Source organism: Simochromis diagramma, unplaced genomic scaffold (genome assembly GCF_900408965.1).
Source record: "Simochromis diagramma unplaced genomic scaffold, fSimDia1.1 OVJJ01000753.1, whole genome shotgun sequence".
NCBI lineage: Eukaryota > Metazoa > Chordata > Actinopteri > Cichliformes > Cichlidae > Simochromis > Simochromis diagramma.
In genome coordinates, this window is record NW_024387523.1 from 13218133 (window position 1) to 13244572 (window position 26440).

Sequence of the window (26440 nt, forward strand, 5' to 3'; positions counted from 1 at the left end):
TGTCTTTTCCTTTTTCATATGTTAGGCTATGCCCTCTCTATTTTTGGTAATTCCACGCTGGTGTAAAACCAGACAAAACACACATTAAGAGGCAGTAATACCTGTGTCTCAATCTAACGGTCCACGTCACCCCTATTTGCGGCCCATATAATGACGTGAAGAAGTGTTTTAAAAAATTATTCAAAAAATTATTTAATAAGAAGGCAACAGGCAGAGTGTTACATGCATAGCCCTAATGAATGTAGCCTCATGGGCAGTGTAGTCCGTGCTGCAGGGAGAATGGACTGCCATACCCGTTATGTGTATATGAGCGCCAGGAAGGAGAAAAAGGAGAGTTGAAAACTACGAGTTGTCACCGACCAGAAACGGGAGCTGGAAGCATGTAAATATAATAATAACCACTGCAGCCAAAAACAGTGCCTGATGAGCCCAGTTGTAAGTAAGCCATTAAAACTCGACTGTACACTGTGTTTGTGTTCTTCTCCCAAACAATAAGTTCCGTTGGAGCAGCCTTTCAACGCCTCTCTCTGTCTCTCGCTAGAAAAGTTGACCCAGACAACAAAGTAAAGCTAGTTTTCAGCTACGAGCGTGACACAGAACCCGACTATTAGCCAGAGGTCCCTTTACTACGGTTCGGTGCCGCAGACCTGTTTTATATACGCACGGAATAGTTTTTTTTACAAGATCGCTGCAAAAAGTGCAGCCTTACCTAATGTCCACCCTACTGTTATTCATTTTATATTAAGATTTAAAAATCTAGTTGGTATTGGTATGGCGAGTAGCCTTTAGTAATAGTAATAAATCACACAGCAACAGTACATTCATGTAGTTGTAAAAAGCATCCAAAGTATTCAGAATACGTTACTCTCGTTGAGTAACGTGATGAAATACGTTACAAACTACATTTTGGGGCATGTATTCTGTAGTCTGTAGTGGAATACATTTTAAAAGTAACCCAACACTGCTCACAACTAACGTTAATATATTTTTAAATGACCTACAGCAGACCAGACGAAGTTTGGATGAACATGCTTTTCAGCATCACCTTTATTAACTACTTTTCTTCCACACATGGCTGCAGCTCTGCAGCTGCCAGCCACTCACATCATCATCAACAACAACAGCAGACAGAGCACAGATTTTAAGCCGGCGAAGCGTGATTGCAGATGCCGTGCAGGTGCTTCTATCATCCCTGCAGCGCCACCACAGACTACACCCTGCCACAATATTGAAGCAGGAGTAAAAAACACCCAACATCTATACTGAACTTTTTTTGTTTAATTGTTTTGCTGAAAAAGCCTTTTTAAAATAAAATACAATCAAATAAATTACCAAAGAAACCAGCTCCTGGTACAGCTACAGCGACCGCTGCTATATGCACAATGCCATAGCTATGACCTGAGCTGATGCAGAGCCACACCGTGTGTCAGAGGGAACCAACCTTGTGTCCACCCACAGTCTTGGAGAGGCATAATTTTATCAAAACCTTGAGTAAGACCTGAAAGTGGTTAAAATGTCTTCACCAGGATCGGACTCAGTGACATCATCATCATCATCATCATTGTTTATTTATATAGCACTTTAGAAACACACAAGGCTGACCAAAGTGCTGAACAATAGAAACATAATAGATACCATAAGAATAATAAATACGATAAAATAATAAACATAGCGAAAACAATATAATACAAGTCAGTCAACCACTGAGTCAAAAGCCAGTGAATAAAAATGCGTTTTCAATCTGGTATTTAAAAACCAGCACTGATGTCGATTGACTAATGTGAAGAGGAAGATTATTCCAAAGCTTAGGACATTCACAAAGAAGGCAGATGGATGTGGTCTGATGTGGGTCTCAAATCATCTTTGAATTTTGGGGTTAAGGAGAGCCAAACAACGCTGAAGGAAAGGAGAACTGTGCACGTGGAATGAGCTTGAGTGTTCAAAAACAATTTCCTTTTTATGTGCAACTCGCACTGTTTGTCGTTAGGAATTTAGAAGAAAAGATATGTCTGATATAACTTACTAACTATGAACTATCTACTATATATAAACAGGTTAAAACACATTAAGACTGCACAGTAAAGATTCATGTTGTTATGATATCATGATCCATGATCAGATGTCATTTTTGTTTACATGTGTGGCTCCTTCCATTAGAGAAGGTGTGTGCAGCTCTCCCCTCTCTGCTCCAGCTGAAAGCCACCTCAGCCCTCGTGCTGCCTCCTCTCAATGTTCTTATTATTGGGAATGTAAGAAATTTCAATTTTTATGGGTAACTGGAAAAATACCTTTGACTTTCCTCTTTGAAGCACAGAAAAAATAGATTTAGATTCGATAGACTTGGAGGAAAGGCCATTTGAAGATTGAAGTGCAAATATTTAACACCCACGAATACTGAGTCTGTTTGATGATATTGTTGTCGTGTCTTGACTTGCAACACCCCTTTGAATATCAGATGCACGATTTACATTGCAATATGTTAAATATTGTTCAATATTGTAAATCTTCCTCGACCTATTAAGACATTTCATTCTGATGTCATCTAACTCCTGGGCTTATGTTGTGTTGATTTTATATCAGGTGAAGCACTTTGTGATTTGTATCTTGAAAAACAATAAATAAATTTACTTTACTTGGATATTTGCTTAACATTGCTGTGCTGAGGACTGAGAACAGTGCCTTTATGGTGAAATGCCTTCCGCTATTTCCACAACTTAAAGCTGCATAGTTTAGTCTTTGATTCCAAGCATCCCCCACCCCATCAAATTGTAAACTGCACTTTGTTCACTGCTGTGATGCAATACAACATATTTACACAGTAAAACAAACACAGCTTTCTGGAACATGTTGAAATTTAACAAATGTCAAAAGAACAAGAAAAAGTCCTATTGTTAGTTATGCGAGATTTTTGTGGAAATATTGGTGTGTGTGTACATATATAAATACATACATACATATATATATATATATATATATATAAATATATATATATATATATGTGTGTGTGTGTGTGTGTTTTAACTCGAACCTTGTCAAAATGGGTGCGTTCAAAGGGGTTTTGTTGTTTTCTCTGCTTTGAAACACCAACAGCCCCCAGAATGGATATATCTGTATGCCGAACAGTCAGTTTGCTAACTGGTGACTTGTCTGTAGCAGCATTTTAGCATGGATTGAAATCAATAATTAGCTAAATGTTAAACAGTAAATTAAAATTACATCAAAAGCATGTAGTCTCACCCTAAAGAGTAAATACAATTTATATCCTGTTAATCTGATCATCCTGTGCTCTAAAAACACATTCTTACTTCAAACTGGGGAGTGTCAATGACAACAAAGAGTAAGTGTGTCTTTAGAAGTGAGTGATTTCATGCACAGATGATAACTGTGTGTTCCTTTTTATTTTTATGTGCAGCTCTTTATCATAACTCTACAGCAGATCTAACAGAACTCAACTGGAACATCTGAAAAAGTGCATTTTAATGCAAACGTTAGAAACATGTGCACTTGGAGTGTTCAGACTTCAAACATCAACATTAATACAAATCCATTATTTATAAAAAGGCTTCAGCATGTAACAAAAGCACAACTGCTCTGCTTTGAACAGAGTGAGCATTGCTTTGATGTGTTTCGCTGGTGTTTCCATCTTGTACACGTAACACCTATAATTATACCTTCAGTTACACTCAATACATCTTTTTTTCTATGACTGTCTCACTCAGGTGAAAATTAAAGTAAACAAATCGTGAAAACGTGAGATATAAAAAATAACATGGGATCAAATCTGCTCTGGTTCTGAGCGAATTATGTACTTTAAATGCATTTATCGTGTGTGTAATACAGTTCCTGCTTTACATGTAAAACACAAAAGGGAAATTCAGTAATTGGCCTCCAATTAGTTATTAATTATTATTATTACATTAGTTATTAATTTAATTGATAACATTTTGGAAAGAGTAATAAGAGTAATATAATATTACAACTAAGTAGCAGTCGCCATTGTTTGAAACTGGAATTGGCTGGGCCGCGCTATGAATTCTGGGATATGGTGGGCCACGAAGGATACACCTGACCTATCCTTCAAATCTGGGGAAATAAAGGCCGCATATGGAGCAGCCTTCAAATTAGGACAGCCGTGACAGAAGCCACATCCCTTATTTAGACTGGCTGAACTCTTTGGTGCTTTCTGGTTAGAGTCACTGCATAAATACTTTATTGTTAGTTTGATTGTATTTTATTTTAAAATGACTTTATCACCAAAACAATGACAAAGAAAATTTAGCATCGATGTTCAATGTTTTTTTATCTCCTGCTTCATCATATTAACATTAGCTGTGAGATTAAAACAATGGGTAAATATTCCCTGTGATCCACCATCAGAGCTACCAGTGGATGATTCTGTATTCATGAAAATCAAGGTGAGTGAAATTTAATGACTTTTGCACAGACACACAAAAGACAGATTACAGTGTGCATTCACATCTTTATTGTAGCATTGTACTAGCAGGAACAGAAGGTTCAGTGCTTCTAAGGACAGGTAATGCGTGTTGCACAAACATAAGGTAAATTGGTAGCACACGTGTAGTCATTCCATTTCTTATCTGATACTACATTGGTGTGAACACAGTGTTCATTTCCTCCCTGATTATTAGGTTGTGTTGGACTCCAGTAGACAAAACGCAGTGGACAACCATCGGACCACATCCAGGTGTCTTCTTTATAGTTGTCACTGAGTCCAATCCAGGTGAGTCCCTCTGCGTGGTCAAAGTTCTGGATCAGGTTTTTCACAAAACTCTGTTCCTCTGTACTGTGGATGGACACCAGGTTGGCTCCCTGTGACAAACAGTAGACCTCTGCATCAGCCCAGGTCATGTGGGTGGCGACATATTTGTAGCAGCGGTCGTTGAAGCTCCACCAGAACATGGGACAGGCTCCACGTTGCAGTTTAAATTTCCGTTCACCTGAAAGGAAAACAGAATTCAGGGCTGGATGAAACTGTTAAGATGTTGAAGAGATTTTTTTTCTCAGAGTCACAGAAACAGAGGTGAAAATGCTCTGCTGGTATTGAAACAAGTGACTGCTTTAATTTAAGCGCTGCAGATATTCATGGCTGCACAGCTGAAATAATGCCACTGGTCAAATGCATTCAGCAAAAGCTTTTCCCTCATTCACAGTTACAAAGAAGAGGAGCATAACTCTTTCTGACTCTTTATTTTATGTAGTTATATATTTATTGCATGGTAAAAAGCCTTATCAAGGCCATGAACAAGTAACCCCTTAGCAGTCGGACGTACCGCCCACGGTACGTCCGACTCCTAACCCTTTTAGGCAAAATTTGTAGGACTGCTAAGGGGTTAAACAGGACAGGTCAGAGCTACGAAAGGAAAAGTAAAACAGATGAGTTAATCTAACATAAAGAGAACAAAGTCTCTCCACACAGAAGGATCTTCGCTTTCATTTTGGCAGGACAAATAAGTAAATAAACTATTAAGACATTAAAACTTGTTTATTAGTAAATGTGTTTGTTTTTTGTTGGCTTGCATATTTTTCATTCTTTTATGTTTATAGTTTGAGCACCCTAGATTATTACGATTTATTTCTTTTCTTTTAAAATTAACTTCTTTGTAACTCGACTGAGGAAAATTTGTTCTCTTTTCTGCTTGCTGTCCTCAGCTTTAGGGCTTCTCCACTACTAATTATTACATTGCCAAACTCAGTTTTGCCCTTATCATGTGATCTGGCCGTTTATCTTATACATTTTTTCTCACTGTGCTTTAAATATCAGATATGATTTATAAAAACATACAAAACTCAGCAGACAGAAAGCACCAGAATCCAAATTAGGCTGGTAAGACACTCACACACACACACACACACACACACACACACACACACACACACACACACACACACACACACACACACACACACACACACACACACACACCACACAGCTGAGAAAACAGGTAAAACTGATCAGTGAGACAAAGAACATAAAACCAATAAAATATAATTGCACAAGTTAAAACTTGCTGAACTCTGGCACTTTCATGTTTTAGTGTTTTCTTTGTCTGAGTAATTGTTGCTTTATCATGTCATTAAAACATCTTATCAACAAGAAGATAATAAAAATTATACCAGGAAATCAAACTCTGTGTTTCTGTAAACAATGATTAAAAACCCCCTCTAAAGTCTACACTCACTGTTATAAAAAAAAAAAACATTTATGTTGGGATTTTCAGATTCTTTTATGTTGTATCATTTGGGATATTTACAGTGTATTTCCCTCCCTGCCCTAAAATATAACAGAAGTTTTTTAATTGCATTTCTGACAGTGAGATGTGATATTTAGAAGTGCATTTTTGTCCTTTAATAACCTCCCAGTGGTTTGGATAGACAGAGGTCTTTAGTGACTCTAAGAAGACCTTCTATTATTGATTGATTCATTCACTAAATACCCCAAAGTATTTGCTTGTCTTACACATATGACATCCCATTCTTAAGCTAAAGGGTTTAATATAATAAAAGCCCGACTTACAGTCTCTGCTCTAATTCATCCCAAAGGTATTCTGTCTGATTGAGGTCAGGAGTTTGTGCAGGCCAAATAAATTCTTCAACAAATTTGCTCATCAGTGCCTTTATGGGCCTTTCTTTGTGCAGTGGGACAAAGTCATATTGGAACAAGAAGAGGCTGTTCCCAAATGGTTCACACAAAGTTGGAAACATGAAATTGTCCAAAATATCTTGGTATGCTGAAGCATTAAAAGTTCCTTTCACTGGAACTAAGGGGCCAAGCTTAGCTCCTAAAAAACAACCCCACACCATAATCCTCCCTCCACCAAACTTTACACCTGATTGCAGCTGCTCAATTCCATGACACTCTCTATGTACTGTCCTTGAGCTAATTTGAATTACTGTAGGTCATAACTTCTTACCTGAAGTTCAGTTCACCTGACACTCGGACCAGCGGCCACCTTGGGTCTCTCCTCCTCCTGCCTCCCCTTTCCCTCATCCACCTGCTGGCCTCTGTGGAAGCTCCGCCATATAGCCACCACCAAACAACGGAGTTATTTTTACGCCAGCATCTGGCCAATCCACCACCTTTCATTGTTTATGCGGTTACAAACAAACAAACAAACAAAAAACATTGGCCTATAAAAACGAGAAATCACCATCAGCCCACAGGGCAAATGCCCGATGGCCAGTCCAGCTATGACTGTAAATATCCCAAATGATACAACACAAAAGAATAAAAAAATCCCAACATAAAGTGTATAAATCTTACACCTATGAACATAGTCTTGGATTTTAATGACTCCAAGCAGGCCTGCTACAGTTTCTTTTTTCTTTTGTTTCTTTTGTTTCTTTTTTTCTTTTCTTCTTTATAACAGTGAGCATAGAGTTGAGAGGGTTTTTTTTTTTTTTTAATCTTTGTTTACAGAAATGCTCACAAAGTTTCATTTCCTGGTATCATTTTGATTATCATTATGTTGATAAGATGTTTTAATGAAATGATAAAGGGACATTCAAGGTCAAGGTTCTTTATTTGTCACATGCATAGTTATACAAGTATAACACACAGTGAAATGTAGCCTGACACGCTCCTCGACATGTGCAAAAAATTGGGGGGGGGGGGGGGGGTAGAGGAAGAACATTATATATATATATATAGTATATACATTGGGTGAATGTGCAGTAGTAGCAGCAAGCAGGTGAATTCTGTACATTAATATGAATAGACATCAGACTATTTTACAGGATAGACAATATAAACATATTTAAAATTAAAGGAATTTGAAATGTACATTGTGCCTTGGTTTAGTGTCTGGAAGAGTCCTGACTCAGTCAATTATAGATGATGTGAGAGGGCGGGTGTGTGTGTTTAGGGCCCGGATGGCTTGGGGATAGAAGCTCCTCTTGAGTCTCTCTGTCCTTGCCCGGAAGAAGTGGAACCTTCTACCAGATTGCAGAAGTTGGAACAGTTTGTTGCCAGGATGGGACGGGTCCTTCAGTATCTGCGCTGCTCTAGTCCGGCATCTCCTGGTGTAGGTGTCCTGAAGCGGGGGGAGAGCAATCCTGCAGCAGCGTTCTGCTGTACGGATCACTCTCTGGAGAGCTTTTTGGTCCTTCACACAGCTGTTCCCAAACCACGATGTCATGTTCTGTGTGAGGATGCTCTCCACAGCGCCTGTATAGAAAATCCTGAGGATCTTTGGAGAGACCCTGAACTTCCTCAGTTGTCGTAGGTGATACAGGCGCTGCCTAGCCTTTTTGGTCTGGACCTGAATGTGGGCAGCCCATGTCAGGTCTGAGGAGATGTGGACACCAAGATACTTGAAGGACTGCACCCTCTCCACTGGAGCTCCATTGATGATAATGGGCTTGTAGTCTCTGTGCTGACCCCTTCTGAAGTCCACCACCAGCTCCTTGGTCTTGCCGACGTTCAGCTGGAGGTGGTTGTCCTGGCACCAAGATGCCAGATTCTTCACTTCATCCATGTAGGCCGCCTCATTGTTGTTGGAGATGGCACCCAACACCACTGTGTCGTCAGCAAACTTCACAATGGTGTTGGAGCCATGGTTGGCCACACAGTCTGAAGTGTAGAGGGAGTAGAGCAGTGGCGAGAGGACACATCCCTGAGGTGCTCCTGTGTTGATGGTGATGCTGTTGGAGAAGCACCTGCCCACCCTCACCACCTGAGTTCTGCCAGTGAGGAAGTCCAACACCCATGCACACAGATGGCTGTTAAGTCCCAGATCCCTGAGCTTTGTGAACAGTCTGCAGGGCACTATTGTGTTAAACGCTGAACTGTAATCAACAAACAGCATTCGCACATAGTTACCCTGTTTCTTGTCCACGTGGCTGAGAGTGGTGTGTAGGACGTGGGCGATGGCATCCTCTGTGGATCTGTTGGATCTGTAGGCGAACTGCAGTGGATCATTGGTGTCTGGGATGGAGGAGGAGATGATGTTCTTCAGCAGCCTCTCAAACACCTTCATTACTACCGAGGTCAGTGCAACTGGCCGGTAATCGTTCAGGGATGAGGGTTGCTCCGACAAAGAAAAATAAAGAAGAAGAAAATCCCTGCCACAGGCCTGCCACAGTTCATTGTGTTGTGTGTTCACTGTTATAAAAAAACAGTTGAAAGGGTTTTTTTTTAAATCTTTGTTTACAGAAATGCTCACAAAGTTTGATTTCCTGGTACCATTTTCATTATCATCTTGTTGATAAGATGTTTTAATGACATGATAAAGCGAAAATTGCTCAGACAAAGAAAGCGCTAACACGTGAAAGTGCCAGAGTCCGGCAAGTTTTAAGTTCTGGGATTATTTTTTATTATTGCCGTGTGACCAAGTGAGACAGTCACAGCCAGTGTGCCCATGTGCGCTATATGAAAGCATTTGTTTAGTATCTCTTGTAAATGAAACTAGCAACCACAAAGTAATCCGTCTCCCTTTAGAATCCCTGAGACATATATTTTAGTTTTATTTACAGTGGGGCAAAAAAGTATTTAGTCAGCCACCGATTGTGCAAGTTCCCCCACCTAAAATGATGACAGAGGTCAGTAATTTGCACCAGAGGTACACTTCAACTGTGAGAGACAGAATGTGAAAAAAAAATCCATGAATCCACATGGTAGGATTTGTAAAGAATTTAGTCGTAAATCAGGGTGGAAAATAAGTATTTGGCCAATAACAAAAATACAACTCAATACTTTGTAACATAACCTTTGTTGGCAATAACAGAGGTCAAACGTTTACTATAGGTCTTTACCAGGTTTGCACACACAGTAGCTGGTATTTTGGCCCATTCCTCCATGCAGATCTTCTCGAGAGCAGTGATGTTTTGGGGCTGTCGCCGAGCAACACGGACTTTCAACTCCCGCCACAGATTTTCTATGGGGTTGAGGTCTGGAGACTGGCTAGGCCACTCCAGGACTTTCAAATGCTTCTTACGGAGCCACTCCTTTGTTGCCCGGGCGGTGTGTTTTGGATCATTGTCATGTTGGAAGACCCAGCCTCGTTTCATCTTCAAAGTTCTCACTGATGGAAGGAGGTTTTGGCTCAAAATCTCACGATACATGGCCCCATTCATTCTGTCCTTAACACGGATCAGTCGTCCTGTCCCCTTGGCAGAAAAACAGCCCCATAGCATGATGTTTCCACCCCCATGCTTCACAGTAGGTATGGTGTTCTTGGGATGCAACTCAGTATTCTTCTTCCTCCAAACACGACGAGTTGAGTTTATACCAAAAAGTTCTACTTTGGTTTCATCTGACCACATGACATTCTCCCAATCCTCTGCTGTATCATCCATGTGCTCTCTGGCAAACTTCAGACGGGCCTGGACATGCACTGGCTTCAGCAGCGGAACACGTCTGGCACTGCGGGATTTGATTCCCTGCCGTTGTAGTGTGTTACTGATGGTGACCTTTGTTACTTTGGTCCCAGCTCTCTGCAGGTCATTCACCAGGTCCCCCCGTGTGGTTCTGGGATCTTTGCTCACCGTTCTCATGATCATTTTGACCCCACGGGATGAGATCTTGCGTGGAGCCCCAGATCGAGGGAGATTATCAGTGGTCTTGTATGTCTTCCATTTTCTGATGATTGCTCCCACAGTTGATTTTTTCACACCAAGCTGCTTGCCTATTGTAGATTCACTCTTCCCAGTCTGGTGCAGGTCTACAATACTTTTCCTGGTGTCCTTCGAAAGCTCTTTGGTCTTGGCCATGGCGGCGTTTGGAGTCTGACTGTTTGAGGCTGTGGACAGGTGTCTTTTATACAGATGATGAGTTCAAACAGGTGCCATTCATACAGGTAACGAGTGGGGGACAGAAAAACTTCTTACAGAAGACGTTACAGGTCTGTGAGAGCCAGAGATTTTCCTTGTTTGAGGTGACCAAATACTTATTTTCCACCCTAATTTACGAATAAATTCTTTACAAATCCTACCATGTGAATTCATGGATTTTTTTTTCACATTCTGTCTCTCACAGTTGAAGTGTACCTCTGGTGCAAATTACTGACCTCTGTCATCATTTTAAGTGGGGGAACTTGCACAATCGGTGGCTGACTAAATACTTTTTTGCCCCACTGTAGTTTTACTTTCTTCTGTCTCGCTGATCAGTTTTACCTGTTTTCTCAGCTGTGTGTGTGTGTGTGTGTGTGTGTGTGTGTGTGTGTGTGTGTGTGTGTGTGTGTGTGTGTGTGTGTGTGTGTGAGAGAGAGAGAGTGCATTACCCGCCTACTTTGGATTCTGGTGCTTTCTGTCTGTTTTGTAGTTTTGTATGTTTTTACAAATCAGCCATAATAAGGCCTCTTGTTTTGTCGCTCATTCCGGCTCGGTGTCTGCATTTGGGTCCTCATGTTGTAATTCTTCACAGAGACTGAAAAGCATAATGACAGAATAATGCTGATATTTAATTAAAGCACAGTGAGAAAAAATGGATAAGATAAATGACCGGATCACATGATAAGGAAGAAAAACTGAGTTTGGCAATGTAATAATTAGTAGTGGAGAAGCCCTAAAGCTGAGGACAGCAAGCAGAAAAGAGAACAAATTTTCCTCAATCGAGTTACAAAGAAGTTAATTTTAAAAGAAAAGAAATAAATCGTAATAATCTAGGGTGCTCAAACTATAAACATAAAAGAATGAAAAATATGCAAGCCAACAAAAAACAAACACATTTTCTAATAAACAAGTTTTAATGTCTTAATAGTTTATTTACTTATTTGTCCTGCCAAAATGAAAGCGAAGATCCTTCTGTGTGGAGAGACTTTGTTCTCTTTATGTTAGATTAACTCATCTGCTTTACTTTTCCTTTCGTAGCTCTGACCTGTCCTGTTTAATTGTTCATGACCTTGATAAGGCTTTTTACCATGCAATAAACATATAACTACATAAAATAAAGAGTCACGTTCTCCTGAAAGTGCCAAGAGGAAATGACTGTTCAACAGTTAAACAATTATGAATTTCTTTGGAATTTGATTTTTTCGGGTTTATAATTAATATTATTGTTTATGGTGGAGAGTTTTGGTCTATCTGACCAATGATATCACACCAGCAGTAAAAACACCCACTCAGGCAACTATAAAAGAAACCATCCTACATAAGGAAGCTTCAGCAGCTCCTCATCATACTGTGAGACTTAAAGCTTCAACATGATCTTGCTCCTCTTCTTGTTTGGTCTGGCTCTGGGTGCTCCTTCTGAGTCTCCCTCTGATGACAATGAAGTGAAGCAACAACCTGGTAACCGTCCCATTTTCTAGCTCTTATTTTCCCTTATTTACTTTTACCTTTATTTGTGGTTATTATGTTAGCAAAAGATCATTTTATGTGGATATTTGTTACCTTATGCTCCTCTTCTTTGTAACTGTGAATGAGGGAAAAGCTTTTGCCAAATGCATTTGACCAGTGGCATTATTTCAACTGTGCAGCCATGATTCTCTGCAGCGCTTAAATTAAAGCAGTCACTTGTTTCAATACCAGCAGAGCATTTTCACCTCTGTTTCTGTGACTCTGAGAAAAAAAATCTCTTCAACATCTTAACAGTTTCATCCAGCCCTGAATTCTGTTTTCCTTTCAGGTGAACAGAAATTTAAACTGCAACGTGGAGCCTGTCCCATGTTCTGGTGGAGCTTCAACAACCGCTGCTACAAATATGTCGCCACCCACATGACCTGGGCTGATGCAGAGGTCTACTGTTTGTCACAGGGAGCCAACCTGGTGTCCATCCACAATACAGAGGAACAGAGTTTTGTGAAAAACCTGATCCAGAACTTTGACCATGCAGAGGGACTCACCTGGATTGGACTCAGTGACAAGCATAAAGAAGACACCTGGATGTGGTCCGATGGTTGTCCACTGCGTTTTGTCTACTGGAGTCCAACACAACCTAATAATCAGGGAGGAAATGAACACTGTGTTCACACCAATGTAGTATCAGATAAGAAATGGAATGACTACACGTGTGCTACCAATTTACCTTATGTTTGTGCAACACGCATTACCTGTCCTTAGAAGCACTGAACCTTCTGTTCCTGCTAGTACAATGCTACAATAAAGATGTGAATGCACACTGTAATCTGTCTTTTGTGTGTCTGTGCAAAAGTCATTAAATTTCACTCACCTTGATTTTCATGAATACAGAACCATCCACTGGTAGCTCTGATGGTGGATCACAGGGAATATTTACCCATTTTTTAAAGAAAGAAAGAAACACCCAATATCTATATTAAACTTTTTTTTAAATTGTTTTGCTGATAAAGTCATTTTAAAATAAAATACAGTCAAACTAACAATAAATTACTTATACAATGACTCTAACCTGAAAGCACCAAAGAAAGAGTTCAGCCAGTCTAAATAAGAGATGTTGCTTTTGTCACAGTCCTGGTCAGTGACCCAATGTTACTACTATTATCATTAAGTGTCATCTTGGTTTATTACTACCAGTGTTTTGGTTTCAGTTTTGTATTTTGAGCTCTCCAGTTCTTCTTGGGTTGTGACTTATAGGTCTTAGGTTTTGGTTCACATGCTTCCTCTGTTCCTTGTCTAGTCTGTGGCTGTGTCTCAGTTCAGGGGCTGCATTCTTCGGAGGCCGCATTTGAAGGCTGATTACGTGACAGCGACGTGACAAAGGTTGTCCAAATTCGAAGGCTGCTCCAAATGCGGCCAACAAAAAAGCGCCCCTCCGACAGCCAAACCCATCTGTTCTCTGATTGGATTGTTACATTTGTGATTGACATGACATTGACCAATCAGATGAAAGGAAGAAAAATGGGGTCAAAATTCGTACTTGTAACTTGCAGGGTTTTTTTTGGCTAAGTCCACACACAAATCTTTTTTATGCACGCACAAATCTTTTTTACACATACAAATCTTTTTTACGCACACACAAATCACAGACAAATCACCTATCCCAGAATTCATAGCGCAACCCAGCCAATTCCAGTTTCCAACAATGGAAGCAACAACTTAGTTGTATTATTACTTGTATTACTCTTTTCAATACTTAATGAAATTAAGTAATGAAATTAAACTAAATTATTATTGGAGTTTAAAATATTACTCTTTCTGGGTCACAAAATAAACTTTTAACATGTTTTCAGGAAAAATGTAGCCGTGTAAACTTCAAATATCTCACATATTTGCAAAAGTGGTCTGACGTTTGGCTTTTTTCAGTGTTTTACATAGATGGTTTTGGTATACTCTCATCTTTTGCCTCTCACCTCTCCCTCCCTTCCCTCCTTTCCCTTCATTTCCATCTTGCCTTTTTTCCTTACCACAATGGCTGACTGTTTTGTGACCCAGTTGTTCATGGTAGCACATTGGATTAGCGATTAAAAGTATTGACATGGGCGCTAGTGAGCATCGGTAGGATGTAGACGTGCTTTTCGGAGCTCTCCACCAAAACTCAGATTTTTACTGAACACCACCATAAATTCTTACACAGGCGGATATTTTCTGCGGGTGAACGTTTCCAGGCTGATCTACGCTGTCCATTTTTGCGCAATGAGACCGAAAACGAACCCTCCGAGCAAGAATAAAACCATCGAGGGCTATGTTAGCAACGCCGCTAGCGGGGCTAATGCTAGCACCAGTAGCCCTACCGAACCAGAGGCTGGCCCCCACGAGGACAGAACCTACACCCTATGCAAGGAGATGTGTCGGGAAATGGCCACTTCTATAATGGGGAAGATTGATGAGCGGTTTGATACTTTTGAGGCTAGATTTCAGTTGCTCCTTTCGGAGCAGAAAGAGATGAAAAACCGCATGGAAAGTCAAGAACAAGTGACGTGTGCCTTGGACGAACGCGTAGAAGCGCTAGAAGCCAAATGTTCGGCCCTAACTCAGCACGCCAACCAACTCAAAACCAAACTCCAGGACTTAGAGGCCCGCTCTCGCAGACACAATATCAAAATTGTCGGCATACCCGAGGATGAGGAAAAAGGTATGCCCACTGACTTTGTTTCTAGGCTTATCCCGGAGTTGCTGGGAAATGAGCACTTTCCACATCCGATAAAAGTTGATCGTGCACACCGCGCACTACAAGCGAAACCACCTGCTGGTGCTAAACCACGCACTATCCTGGCCCGCATTCATCATTTTCAGGAGAAGGAGCTGATCCTGCGTCGCTGCAGGATGCAAAAAGGCTGCGAGTATAAAGGAAACAGGGTGATGATATTTCCGGACTACACCAACGAAGTGATGAACCAGCGTCGCGCTTTTAATGGTGTGATGCAAACCCTGCGCAGTGATGGAATCAAGCACACACTACGTTACCCGGCAAGGCTCTATGTATACTGGCGTGATGGGCAAGCACCATCAATCTTCAACGACGCAGATGAGGCGGCACGCTGCATTGAAGGACACGGGTCGACTATGAGAAATTAAGGTCTCAATGTAAGGTAACTGTAGTGGTTCTGACTGCAGGAATGCCTGAGCAGTATTAAGAATTCTAACTTTAAAAGACACCATGCTGAGAACTGGCTTTGGACTTTCAAGTACAACATTGTACCAACAACTTTAGATGAGACCTCCTTACTGGTGTAACGTTTTCTCAGTGAATGATGTTTGCTTTTTCTATTACATGGTGGTGGTAATTCACAACACTTTTATGTTTTTATTCTGAGTGGTGGGTGTGAAGATATCTTGCCATTTGCCCGGCAGCTCCCTTCGAAGTGAAGAGGGGATGTTATGCGTCAGGTTCCGGGGGACGCGTTTTTTGGGGAGAGGGTGGGTTATGTTTTGATTTGTTCTTGTTCTACAGCTCAGGTGCATTAGTTTCATTACTGCCAGTTTACGACTTTCTGTCATTTTATATGAACAATGTCACTCCTTATCATTTTTCTTTTTTTCATTTTTCCCCACTATAATGGCTAGATCACAGGCTAGTATACAAATGGGAAACAGGGATTTGCAGCTTGTATCATGGAATGTTAGAGGGCTTGGTTCAGTTGTCAAAAGGGGCAAAGTATTTAAACATTTGAAATCTCTTTGTGCAGATGTAATTTTTCTGCAAGAAACCCATGTAAAATCTACAATGCGGCATGTTTTAAAATGTAACTGGATATCTCAAATATATCAGTCACCCTTTACATCACATGCCAGGGGGGTAGCTATACTATTTAAGTATGAAGCAAATATTTCGTTAATCTTGAAGAAAGGCAGGGATGACTCAGATCCTGCTAACTTCAGGCCAATTGCTCTTCAAAATTTTGATCGAAAAGTGATAACCAAAATTTTAGCAACTAGACTGAACAAGTACTTGACCTCTATTATTCACCCCGATCAAACGGGATTTATCCCTGGCAGACTTTCTTTTTTCAATGTTAGACGTCTTCTCAACACCATCTATTCTGACCACGGTAGTTTGGCAGAAGCAGCAATTTTAGCTCTTGATGCACACAAAGCCTTTGATCAGGTTGAGTGGTTTTATATGTTCGAGTCATTACGGAAGTTTGGGTTTGGTGAAATATTTATATCTTGGGTAAAATTAGTATACGCAAATCCAATCTGTTCAGTTCTCACAAATGGAGAGAGGTCGGCGCCATTTCCTTTGCAGCGCTCTGTTCAGCAGGGCTGCCCCCTGTCTCCTGCTCTATTTGCTCTGGCATTAGAGCCCCTTGCGATTAAGATAAGAGCACATCCAAAAATACAAGGGCTCTTGGTCGGAGGGGTTGAAACTGTTATTAGTTTGTACGCAGATGACGTACTATTATACCTGCGTAATGCAGAAGACTCTGTACCATCCCTTCTTAATCTGGTCACCTCATTTGGCAAAATTTCAGGATATACAATTAACTGGGTTAAAAGTGAACTTATGCCTTTATCTAAAACCGGTTCGCCGAGTTTTCTTTGTAACGTTCCATTCAAAATAGTTAACGACCATCTCACATACCTTGGATTGACTGTTCCTAAAGATCCCAAATTAATTTTTAGCTTGAACTTTGCTGAATTCTTGTCAACATTAAAACATAACATCGAGTCATGGAAAATTCTTCCCCTATCTATGGTTGGTCGTATAAATTCCATAAAAATGGTCTCTCTTCCTAGATTTCTGTATCTTTGCCAAAATCTTCCTATTTATCTCACTTCCTCTTTCTTTAAGGAGTTGGACTCAATTATTACTTCTTACATATGGAACAACAAGAATCCTAGGATTTCAAAACTACATCTACAAAAATCCAAATCGGAGGGAGGTCTGAGTTTACCAATATTTAAACATTATTACTGGGCTGCAAATCTAAGAGCCTTGACCTTCTGGCAGCAGACATCCTCAGATCTTGGTGATTTCAACATCCCCCTTTGGGTTAAAATGGAGGCTGGCATTGTAAGGGGCTCCTCTCTAGAGGCCCTGCTTCTCTCAAAAGTAGGGAGGGCTGAGAGTCTTAAGAAACTGGGGTTTGTTCCGAAACAATCTGTGCGGATTTTAAACCAAGTTAGAGGTTTCGTAGCATTTGTTTGATGACAGCATTGAAGTGCAGACTACGAGGATAAGAGACGCTTGGAGGGAGGAATTGGGCATAGAAATATCAGAATCAATGTGGGACAAATGCCTATCAAAAATTCATTCCTGCTCTGTTAACAGCAGACATCAATTAATACAATTTAAAATTGTCCATCGGCTACATTATTCCAAGGTTCGACTACACAAAATTTATCCTTCAACTTCCCCCATATGTGACAGATGTAAAACATCAGAGAGCACATTGGCTCACGCTTTCTGGCATTGCCCCTCATTGACCAATTTTTGGTCCAAAATATTGGGTACTCTAAAGCTTATGGGATTTCCATCTCACCCAATCCAGAAATTGCAGTTTTTGGCTGTGTACGTTCCAGAACTATCCCTGCGACTGTGCGGGTGCCAATCGACCTCGGAATGATGATTGCAAAAAGACTTATTCTAAAGGAATGGAAGTCCGCTGCTCCTCCCTCCTTCAGTGTCTGGCTCAATGACATGTTATCAGTCATTCAGCTGGAAAAAGTTCGATACCTGCAAACACCTGCAGCAAATGTTTTCTCAAAATCCTGGACTCCATTTTGTTCTCATCTTGAGAAAGCTCACATTGTATAAACATGTACCATGGCACTGCAATTTCCCTGTTTATTACATGTTCATGACATTTAATTCATTATGGATACTGGTAGTTTCTAATTTTAATGTTTTCTTTCTTTTTTCTTTTGTCTTTCCCTATTGACTATTATTATTGTGCTATTTCTTGTCCTATCATCTCAGCGCCTGAGCTGTATTTGTTTGTTGATGGAGTTTTCTATGCTGAAAAAATTTAAATAAAATATTGAAAAAAAAAAAAAAGTATTGACATAATCATCACCTCTTGTTTCTGAAACGAAGTTCTGGGATAAAACTAAACTTCCCTGAATAATTAAATCAGTCAGTATTATTAAGTAGATTAACAATTATCTACTCACAAACATAAGTTAGAAGGATTCATTTTCTATCAGTAATTAGTTATGTAATGTACTGAGAAGTATTGGGTAGACTTCACCTTATTTGTTTTAGTATTTCATAGCCTTTAATATAAGGGACTATTTACTAAAACTATGTAATAAAATTTACCTAAACAAAATCAATGCAAATTGTTACAAATTTACTGGTTAGATTCTATCGATTGTTTTTCACAGTGTATTCTTTACTTTAAATGAACATAAATGAACATTCAGATTAGAAGAAAGCTTTAATATCCTAACTTAAAAAAAAGTGACAAAAGGAAGAAAAAAACATTACAACTTCATATGTATTAATCTTACAACTATGATGACAGCCTTGATTTTTATTGTCTCTAAACAGGTCTGCCACAATCAGGGCATTCATATTCTCATGTTCTTTGTTACATAACACATTGTTTCATATTGTTTCACATTGTTGCACATTGTTTCGTATTCATTTACTGGAAAGGATTGTAAACTTCTCTATCATCTTCCTGACATTTGCTGATATGTGTGTGTGTGTGTGTGTTTTTTTATAATATAATCAAACCATCTCTGATAAACCATGAAGTTCTGCTGAAACGGCCAGAGCTCAACAAGTATCAGTAAACAGCAAAATAATATTGCTTTGCGATGTCTTTGAGTTGTTTATGGTCTTTAATAAAAAATCATGTGTCCTGAATGGATTTTGTATAAACGACTTTAAACGCAAACGTGATTTGGTCCCTTTATTTTATGTTTATTCAATTCAGTGCTTCTCTGTCTGTTTTCCACTGACTCTGTATCATGTTTTTGTTATGATTTTCAGTCTGTGTCATCCATGCTGTGTTTTTCTGGTTTTACTCTTTAGCTTGAGCTCTGTCTCTCTGTGTTAACCCTTTAAAAGACCGGCAAGGTACCCAGCGTCTCCCTCTCTCTCTCTCTCTCTCTCTCTCTTTGTTCTACCCCCAATGCGAGGGAGTAACAGCTCTAGCTGACTTAATTTAGGTGATTCATGGCCAAGGTCACAACAAATAGACCTTGGGGGACATGAGTGCCTAGGTTGGCTGAGCATTTGACCTTGACCTTCATTGTTAACACCCATGCTTCCAAAAGTTGACCTTGAAGGAAATGTCAAGATGTTCGACTAATGCCACTCTCCAGTGACATGCGGCGAGTGCTACGCTGTGGGCTCTTGCTGAAGCTTGGACAGCCACTGATGTTTCTTCATTAGTGACAGTTTTCTTGCGTCCACATTTTGGCAAATCCAAACTGAACCAGTTTCACGAAACTTAGCAAGCAGTTTGCTGACGTGGAAACTGTCCCACATTCTGGTACAGCTTCAATGGCCGCTGCTACAAATGTGTTTCTGCAAGCATGGCCTGGGCTGATGCAGAGCTCCACTGTGTGTCACAGGGAGCCAACCTGGCATCTATCCACAGTTTGGAGGAACATCAGTTTGTGAAAGTCCTGATCAGCAACTTTGACCCCACTGAAGGATACACCTGCATTGGACTCACAGATCTCCATAAAGAAGGAGGCTGGATGTGGTCTGATGGTAGTCCAGTGGATTACACCTATTGGACTTCAAATGAGCCAGACAACATGGGAGGAAATGAACACTGTGTTCATAAAAACTTTGGTATAAAGTGGGACGTTAAACACGCAGAAAGGGTAAACAGTCAAAATCAACATTTTAAGCTATACCATGATGATAATGCTATTGAGAAAAATCTACTTATTGGCAGCTTCAGAGGTCACTTTTTATTTTTCCGCATCATAACAAAACAATGGTAGAACATATGTCTAGTTGTGGCTGTGGTCACTAAGGACAGGGCTGAGTTTGATGAACCTGCTTCCAGGATAAGAAACCAAAAAAGAGCTGGTTGATATGATGATGCCCATCTCCTCCTTTTGATGTCAAATTCTGTAATGGAGAGGAAACTAAAAGGAGCCTAGAAGCCTACATGGTTGCAACAGTGTTTTGTCACTGTTATAAAAGTATTGTTCTTAAAGCAATGTAGTTAAAAACCTGTATATAAAAAGTTTACCAGTGTAAGATGATGATTATGATTCTTATTACTTCCCGTTCTGATGCTGGGTTTAAATTCACCAAGTTATCTTGACAATGTCTACATGCCTAAATATACACAGGTGCCGCCATATGATTGGCTGATTATTTGTCTTAATGAGAAGTTGAACAGCTGACCCTAATACAATCTAATACAATCTAAAATGTCAAAAGAGCAATAACTTCCCCTCCCATCCAAACACATTTTACTTGTCACTTCTTGGATTCAAAAGGAACATTTTATTCTGTCAAAATATTACAGAAAAATAAATTTGCTTATAGTTTTATCACATGTCACAGGAAGCTTATATTTCTGATACTGAATGCAGGTGGCTGATTCAGGGACACCACAAGTGCATTTGGCCAATGATATCACAGCAGCAATGCAAGCAGCCTTTCTGAAGCTATAGAGCCTAAAGAACTCAAATATAATCTTCTTTCAGTGTTGGTTTTGGCTTCTTGAGATGAACTTGAACTTTCCCTGTTCTTCAAATGCACTTAAGAAACAAGCTGAGTCAGTGAAAGAGAGTCAAATAAGGCAGAGTAAATCATTTGTTTATTTATTTATTTATTCCTCAATAACTCAATCATGATGTCATGAGTCACTTGGACATTGTGGACATCCACGGTTACCACTTCATGCATAATGCACCTTACGTATAGCTATTTCTTACATAGTAATAGTAGTAGTAGAATAGTTGAAATTTATTACTTGCATATTTCCACAAATTTATATCCATACACACTCTGGGTATGTGTGTACATAGAACCTCAGCTACTGTTGAATACATTATATTGTCTTATTTATTTTGTATTTCTTGACTTTATATTCTGGTATACTCTTTGTATTCTTCTGCTATCTGTACCTGAGTTCTGCCAACGCACAAATTTATGATCAATAAAGTTTTATCTTTTGTTATCTTATCTTATTTATTGTCTTAATTGCTTATACTATAGCAACTGACATAATAAATAAAACAATGTGTGGGGCAACAGGAAGAGACCTACATTATCTTATTTGAAAATATTAAGGAAGAAAATTTTTTTCTTTTCTTGATTCATTATAGGATATTACAAAAAAATAATCTAATTCTATTCCTTTAGCATTTTAGGTGTAAATTATTATAATATTTAATACAATTATTATTAAAGAATTATATTATACATGTATTCAATGCGCTTAAAGCATACAATCTGCAAAGACCAAAGGCATAACGTCCTGCAGGCCCACAGGTTAAAGTGGTTCCATCAATTATGGCAGGTTGTTCAGCAAAGCAGCCCCAGACTACCAACACCATGTTGGACTGTGGGTATAATGTTCTTTCTATGAAATGCTGTGTTAGTTTTATCCCAGTTTTATTTGCTCTTTCTGGAGGCTCAGTGGTTTATAAAACAAAATCCTCCCTTCTAGTTTCTCTTCATTGTTTTGAGTTGATCAGTCCCTTTAAAACATCACAAAAATTGTGATGTACTTTTTAGAAGTGCTGGATTTTAATGTATATGGTGCAAGTTCCATTACAGAGGCTGAATGCATGTCTTACACACACCCTTCAACATACACCACTGGATATATTCGCTATCTGAGTTTGCAGTAACAAAATCTTTTTTGTTGAAGCTTCTTGAAGTCTCACAGGAGATCGTAGAGAGTGGTTGTAAAAGGTTTTGTAAGCACGACCTGAGACAATTCTATGTAATCAGGACAAGTGTCATAATTTCGGCTATAATAAAAACTACAGTTGTTCTTGTACTGATATTCAGATGCAGACACAAAGGTCACAACTTGTGAAACTTCAGTCATTGCACACAATAACTCATTTTTATATAGCATTTCCCACACAAAGGCAATTCAAAGCATTTTACAGAATACAATAAACAATTAAAGGTAACATCAAAGGAGCTCTTTTAAGTCAATCTGTAATTTGACAGAACGTAATAGTAAAAAACACATTATGTTGTGACTTCCATCCACACATAAAGCCGCTGCCTGTTGAGTTGGTTTTTGTTTGTTTGAAGTTTGCAAAAGAAACCCATTCACCAACCTCCCTGTCATACACGCCAGTGTCAGGTAAATAACATGCGACCACACCCCCATGCAACCACCTGAGGTGCAGGAAAATCTGAACACCTGTGTCACCATAACAAATAAACAAAACATAGATATTCACTTTGGCTCTTACACAGTACAAGCTGTTTTTTTAAATAATAATCATAATAATAATAATAAATTTTATTTATAAAGTGCCTTTCAGGACACCCAAGGACACTTTACAATAGGATAAAACACATGACAAACACATTGAGGGCGATCGTGGCTCAAGAGTTGGGAGTTCGTCTTGGTTGCCGGTTCGAGCCCCGGCTTGGCTATTCTCGGTCATTGTGTCCTTGGGCAAGACACTTCGCCTACTGCTGATGGCGAAATATGGCAGCCTTGCTTCTTGCACAGGGCAGCTGTGGCTACAACTGTAGCTTGTCTCCAGTGTGTGAATTTGAGAGTGAATGAATAGTGGAGTTGAAAAGCGCTTTATAAATGCAATCCATTATTATTATAGAAAAATGACAAAACGAAGAACAATAAAACAAAAGAACAAGATAAAATGAGTGTTTCTAAGTTTTTCTAATGTAGTTGTTTTAGTCTCTTTGCACTGCTCCCAGTCTGTTTTACAAGAGCTTATTGGCATTTCTCCATTTGGGATCTGCCCAAAGAAACACAATCACCATACTCAGTAACTACTTTCAAGATGTAGTTTTATGGCAGAACCTTTCCTGAGTTTCCTTTGAATGTCCTCATCACTTTTTTTATACACTCATTTGTTTTCATCTGTTTTTTTGCTTTGACAACATTTTATCTGTCTTCCTTTAAACTTGATGATTTTATGACATGATTGACGGTTGGGTTTGCTGCCCTTGTGAATTACTTTTAGCACTGACCTGGAAAGTGCTTAATAAACATTATTTAGACTATTTTATGTTCACTTACAAAAACACAACAGTGGCCAGCTTTTGTATGTCTATCTATAAACATGCCTGTTTTATTAGAAATAGCTAGGACTACAGAGGAGTCGAAGTTTCTACTAATATTTGAAAGGAATTTTATATTTATGGATCGTGAAGCTGACAGTGTGTCTCAAAATCTCAAGTGCACATGTGATGTGATCTGTTTAGTAGTCGATATATGCACTGTGATTAATGATCTGAGAACAAACTAGACCTTGAAGTTTCTCCAAATTTTCCTGTTCAGGAACTGTGGAATGAACTTCAAAACTTGTGTGTAACTCCACAGGTTTTTGATATCGACACTCATACAGAGGCCATGTTGTCTTTTTATTGTTAACCATGAAAGAGTTCACTAATTGTCATCACTAAGAAATGCTTCCTCCTTTTAATTGCCAGTTGCCGTTTATTTTTATCCAAACACACATAATGCACCTTTCTGATTGACTATGATGTGTTTTACAAACAGATAAAAACACATTATTACACTTTAACATGTACAAGCCAGAAGGCTTAAATATGTGTTGCTGAGGGCAGAAAAGCAGCAGGTTGGAGAGATGATGGTCACAAGTTTTTTTGCTGTTAAATTCTGAAATGAAGGGAAACCATTCAGATGCTCTATTTAGTGTCTCATAAGCCTTTATTGCCTAAGTCTATTTAAATGGTGAAACACAAAAGTCACAATTCATGTTTGATATTTTATTTATCAGTTGTTCCATAGAAAGTGTTTTTCTCTTTCACTAAAATTGAATTTTGACAGATTCTTACTGCAACACAAACCTCTATAGCATGTTTAAAAACAACAAATTAAACAAAATGAATATATTTGAAATACAATATTACTACTTAAAAGTAAATCCTGCCCATAGAGTGAGATGCCTTGATGGGGGTTTGCTATGTCAGAGTTTGCACTTGGTGACCTCCAAGTCAACCATGAACAGTCATCTCTGCTATGTTTCTTTTCAGTTTTTTTTAATTGACACTAAGCTGGCCTGCTATAATCAGTTTATTTCTGTGCTGTTATAAAAACGAAAACAGTGTAGAGAGTTTTTTGCCTCATGTACAGGAAAAGCTCAGATACTTTTATTTCCCCTTACTGGTATACATGTTCGATGTTTTTCTGATAAGAAATTATATTTTTATAATATAATAAAAATATAATTGTCTGACTTTTATTGAGTATCAAGAAAATTTATTTGGCCTCCTATGATGTTCTCTGACCTTTATCTAGACAATGACCAATGATATCTCAGTGATCAGTGAAAACAACCTCTCAGGCAGCTATAAAAGAAACCAGCCCCAAATCTCTGCAGAGACCTGAACATCCTGTAGGAAGAAGCTTCAGCGGTGTAGTTTAGCACTAAGCTCTGTGAGCCCTTAATTTAGTAAGGCCTATATATATAAATGAACTGTCATATAAAAGCAATACAATAGTCACTTTTAGTGACACAGACATGTAAACACAAATCTGAATTATTCAGAGTTGTAACTAACTATTTAGTTTTTGTCAGAAGGGCTGGTCAGTTTGAATTGTGCTAGTGGAAAAAGGGGTAAAAGTGAAAGTTTTTGACAAACGCATTTGACTGATTCCATCATGCTCACTGTTCAGAAACACTTTCAGAGGCATAGAAAAGAAGGAAACCTGCCATCTGGTCTCAAATTTAGGATCTCGGCAGTACAGATCAGTTTAGTTTCTATCACTGATAAAATTCATGATCTTGTTCCTCTTCTTGTTCCTGATAAGGCTTTTTACCATGCAATAAATATATAACTACATAAAATAAAGAGTCACGTTCTCCTGAAAGTGCCAAGAGGAAATGACTGTTCAACAGTTAAACAATTTTGAATTTCTTTGGAATTTGATTTTTTCGGGTTTATAATTAATATTATTGTTTATGGTGGAGAGTTTTGGCCTATCTGACCAATGATATCACACCAGCAGTAAAAACACACCACTCAGGCAGCTATAAAAGAAACCATCCTACATAAGGAAGCTTCAGCAGCTCCTCATCATACTGTGAGACTTAAAGCTCCAACATGATCTTGCTCCTCTTCTTGTTTGGTCTGGCTCTGGGTGCTCCTTCTGAGTCTCCCTCTGATGACAATGAAGTGAAGCAACAACCTGGTAACCGGCCCATTTTCTAGCTCTTATTTTCCCTTATTTACTTTTACCTTTATTTGTGGTTATTATGTTAGCAAAAGATCATTTTATGTGGATATTTGTTATCTTATGCTCCTCTTCTTTGTAACTGTGAATGAGGGAAAAGCTTTTGCCAATGCATTTGACCAGTGGCATTATTTCAACTGTGCAGCCATGATTCTCTGCAGCGCTTAAATTAAAGCAGTCACTTGTTTCAATACCAGCAGAGCATTTTCACCTCTGTTTCTGTGACTCTGAGAAAAAAAATCTCTTCAACATCTTAACAGTTTCATCCAGCCCTGAATTCTGTTTTCCTTTCAGGTGAACAGAAATTTAAACTGCAACGTGGAGCCTGTCCCATGTTCTGGTGGAGCTTCAACAACCGCTGCTACAAATATGTCGCCACCCACATGACCTGGGCTGATGCAGAGGTCTACTGTTTGTCACAGGGAGCCAACCTGGTGTCCATCCACAGTACAGAGGAACAGAGTTTTGTGAAAAACCTGATCCAGAACTTTGACCATGCAGAGGGACTCACCTGGATTGGACTCAGTGACAAGCATAAGAAGACACCTGGATGTGGTCCGATGGTTGTCCACTGCGTTTTGTCTACTGGAGTCCAACACAACCTAATAATCAGGGAGGAAATGAACATTGTGTTCACACCAATGTAGTGTCAGATAAGAAATGGAATGACTACACGTGTGCTACCAATTTACCTTATGTTTGTGCAACACGCATTACCTGTCCTTAGAAGCACTGAACCTTCTGTTCCTGCTAGTACAATGCTACAATAAAGATGTGAATGCACA

General features: G+C 39.2%; 1 protein-coding gene and 1 pseudogene across 1 annotated transcript; both read left to right on the forward strand.

The window, feature by feature from the left end:
* Window positions 1-11779: 11779 nt before the first annotated feature.
* LOC120727231 (lactose-binding lectin l-2-like) lies at window positions 11780-13075 on the forward strand. Its single transcript, XM_040021437.1, has 2 exons — window positions 11780-12252; window positions 12614-13075. Exons 1-2 carry the CDS (start codon window positions 12159-12161, stop codon window positions 13015-13017), a joined length of 498 nt encoding a protein of 165 aa, XP_039877371.1. The 5' UTR covers window positions 11780-12158; the 3' UTR covers window positions 13018-13075.
* Window positions 13076-25517: 12442 nt separating this feature from the next.
* Window positions 25518-26440, forward strand: LOC120726521 (annotated as a pseudogene).

Bases quoted from the DNA above. Each gene is read 5' to 3' on its own strand.
- LOC120727231 (XM_040021437.1), top strand. From the start codon at position 12,159: ATGATCTTGCTCCTCTTCTTGTTTGGTCTGGCTCTGGGTGCTCCTTCT. The intron at 12,253-12,613 runs GTCCCATTTTCT...TGCAACGTGGAG, and splicing joins GAAGCAACAACCTGGTAACC to CCTGTCCCATGTTCTGGTGG.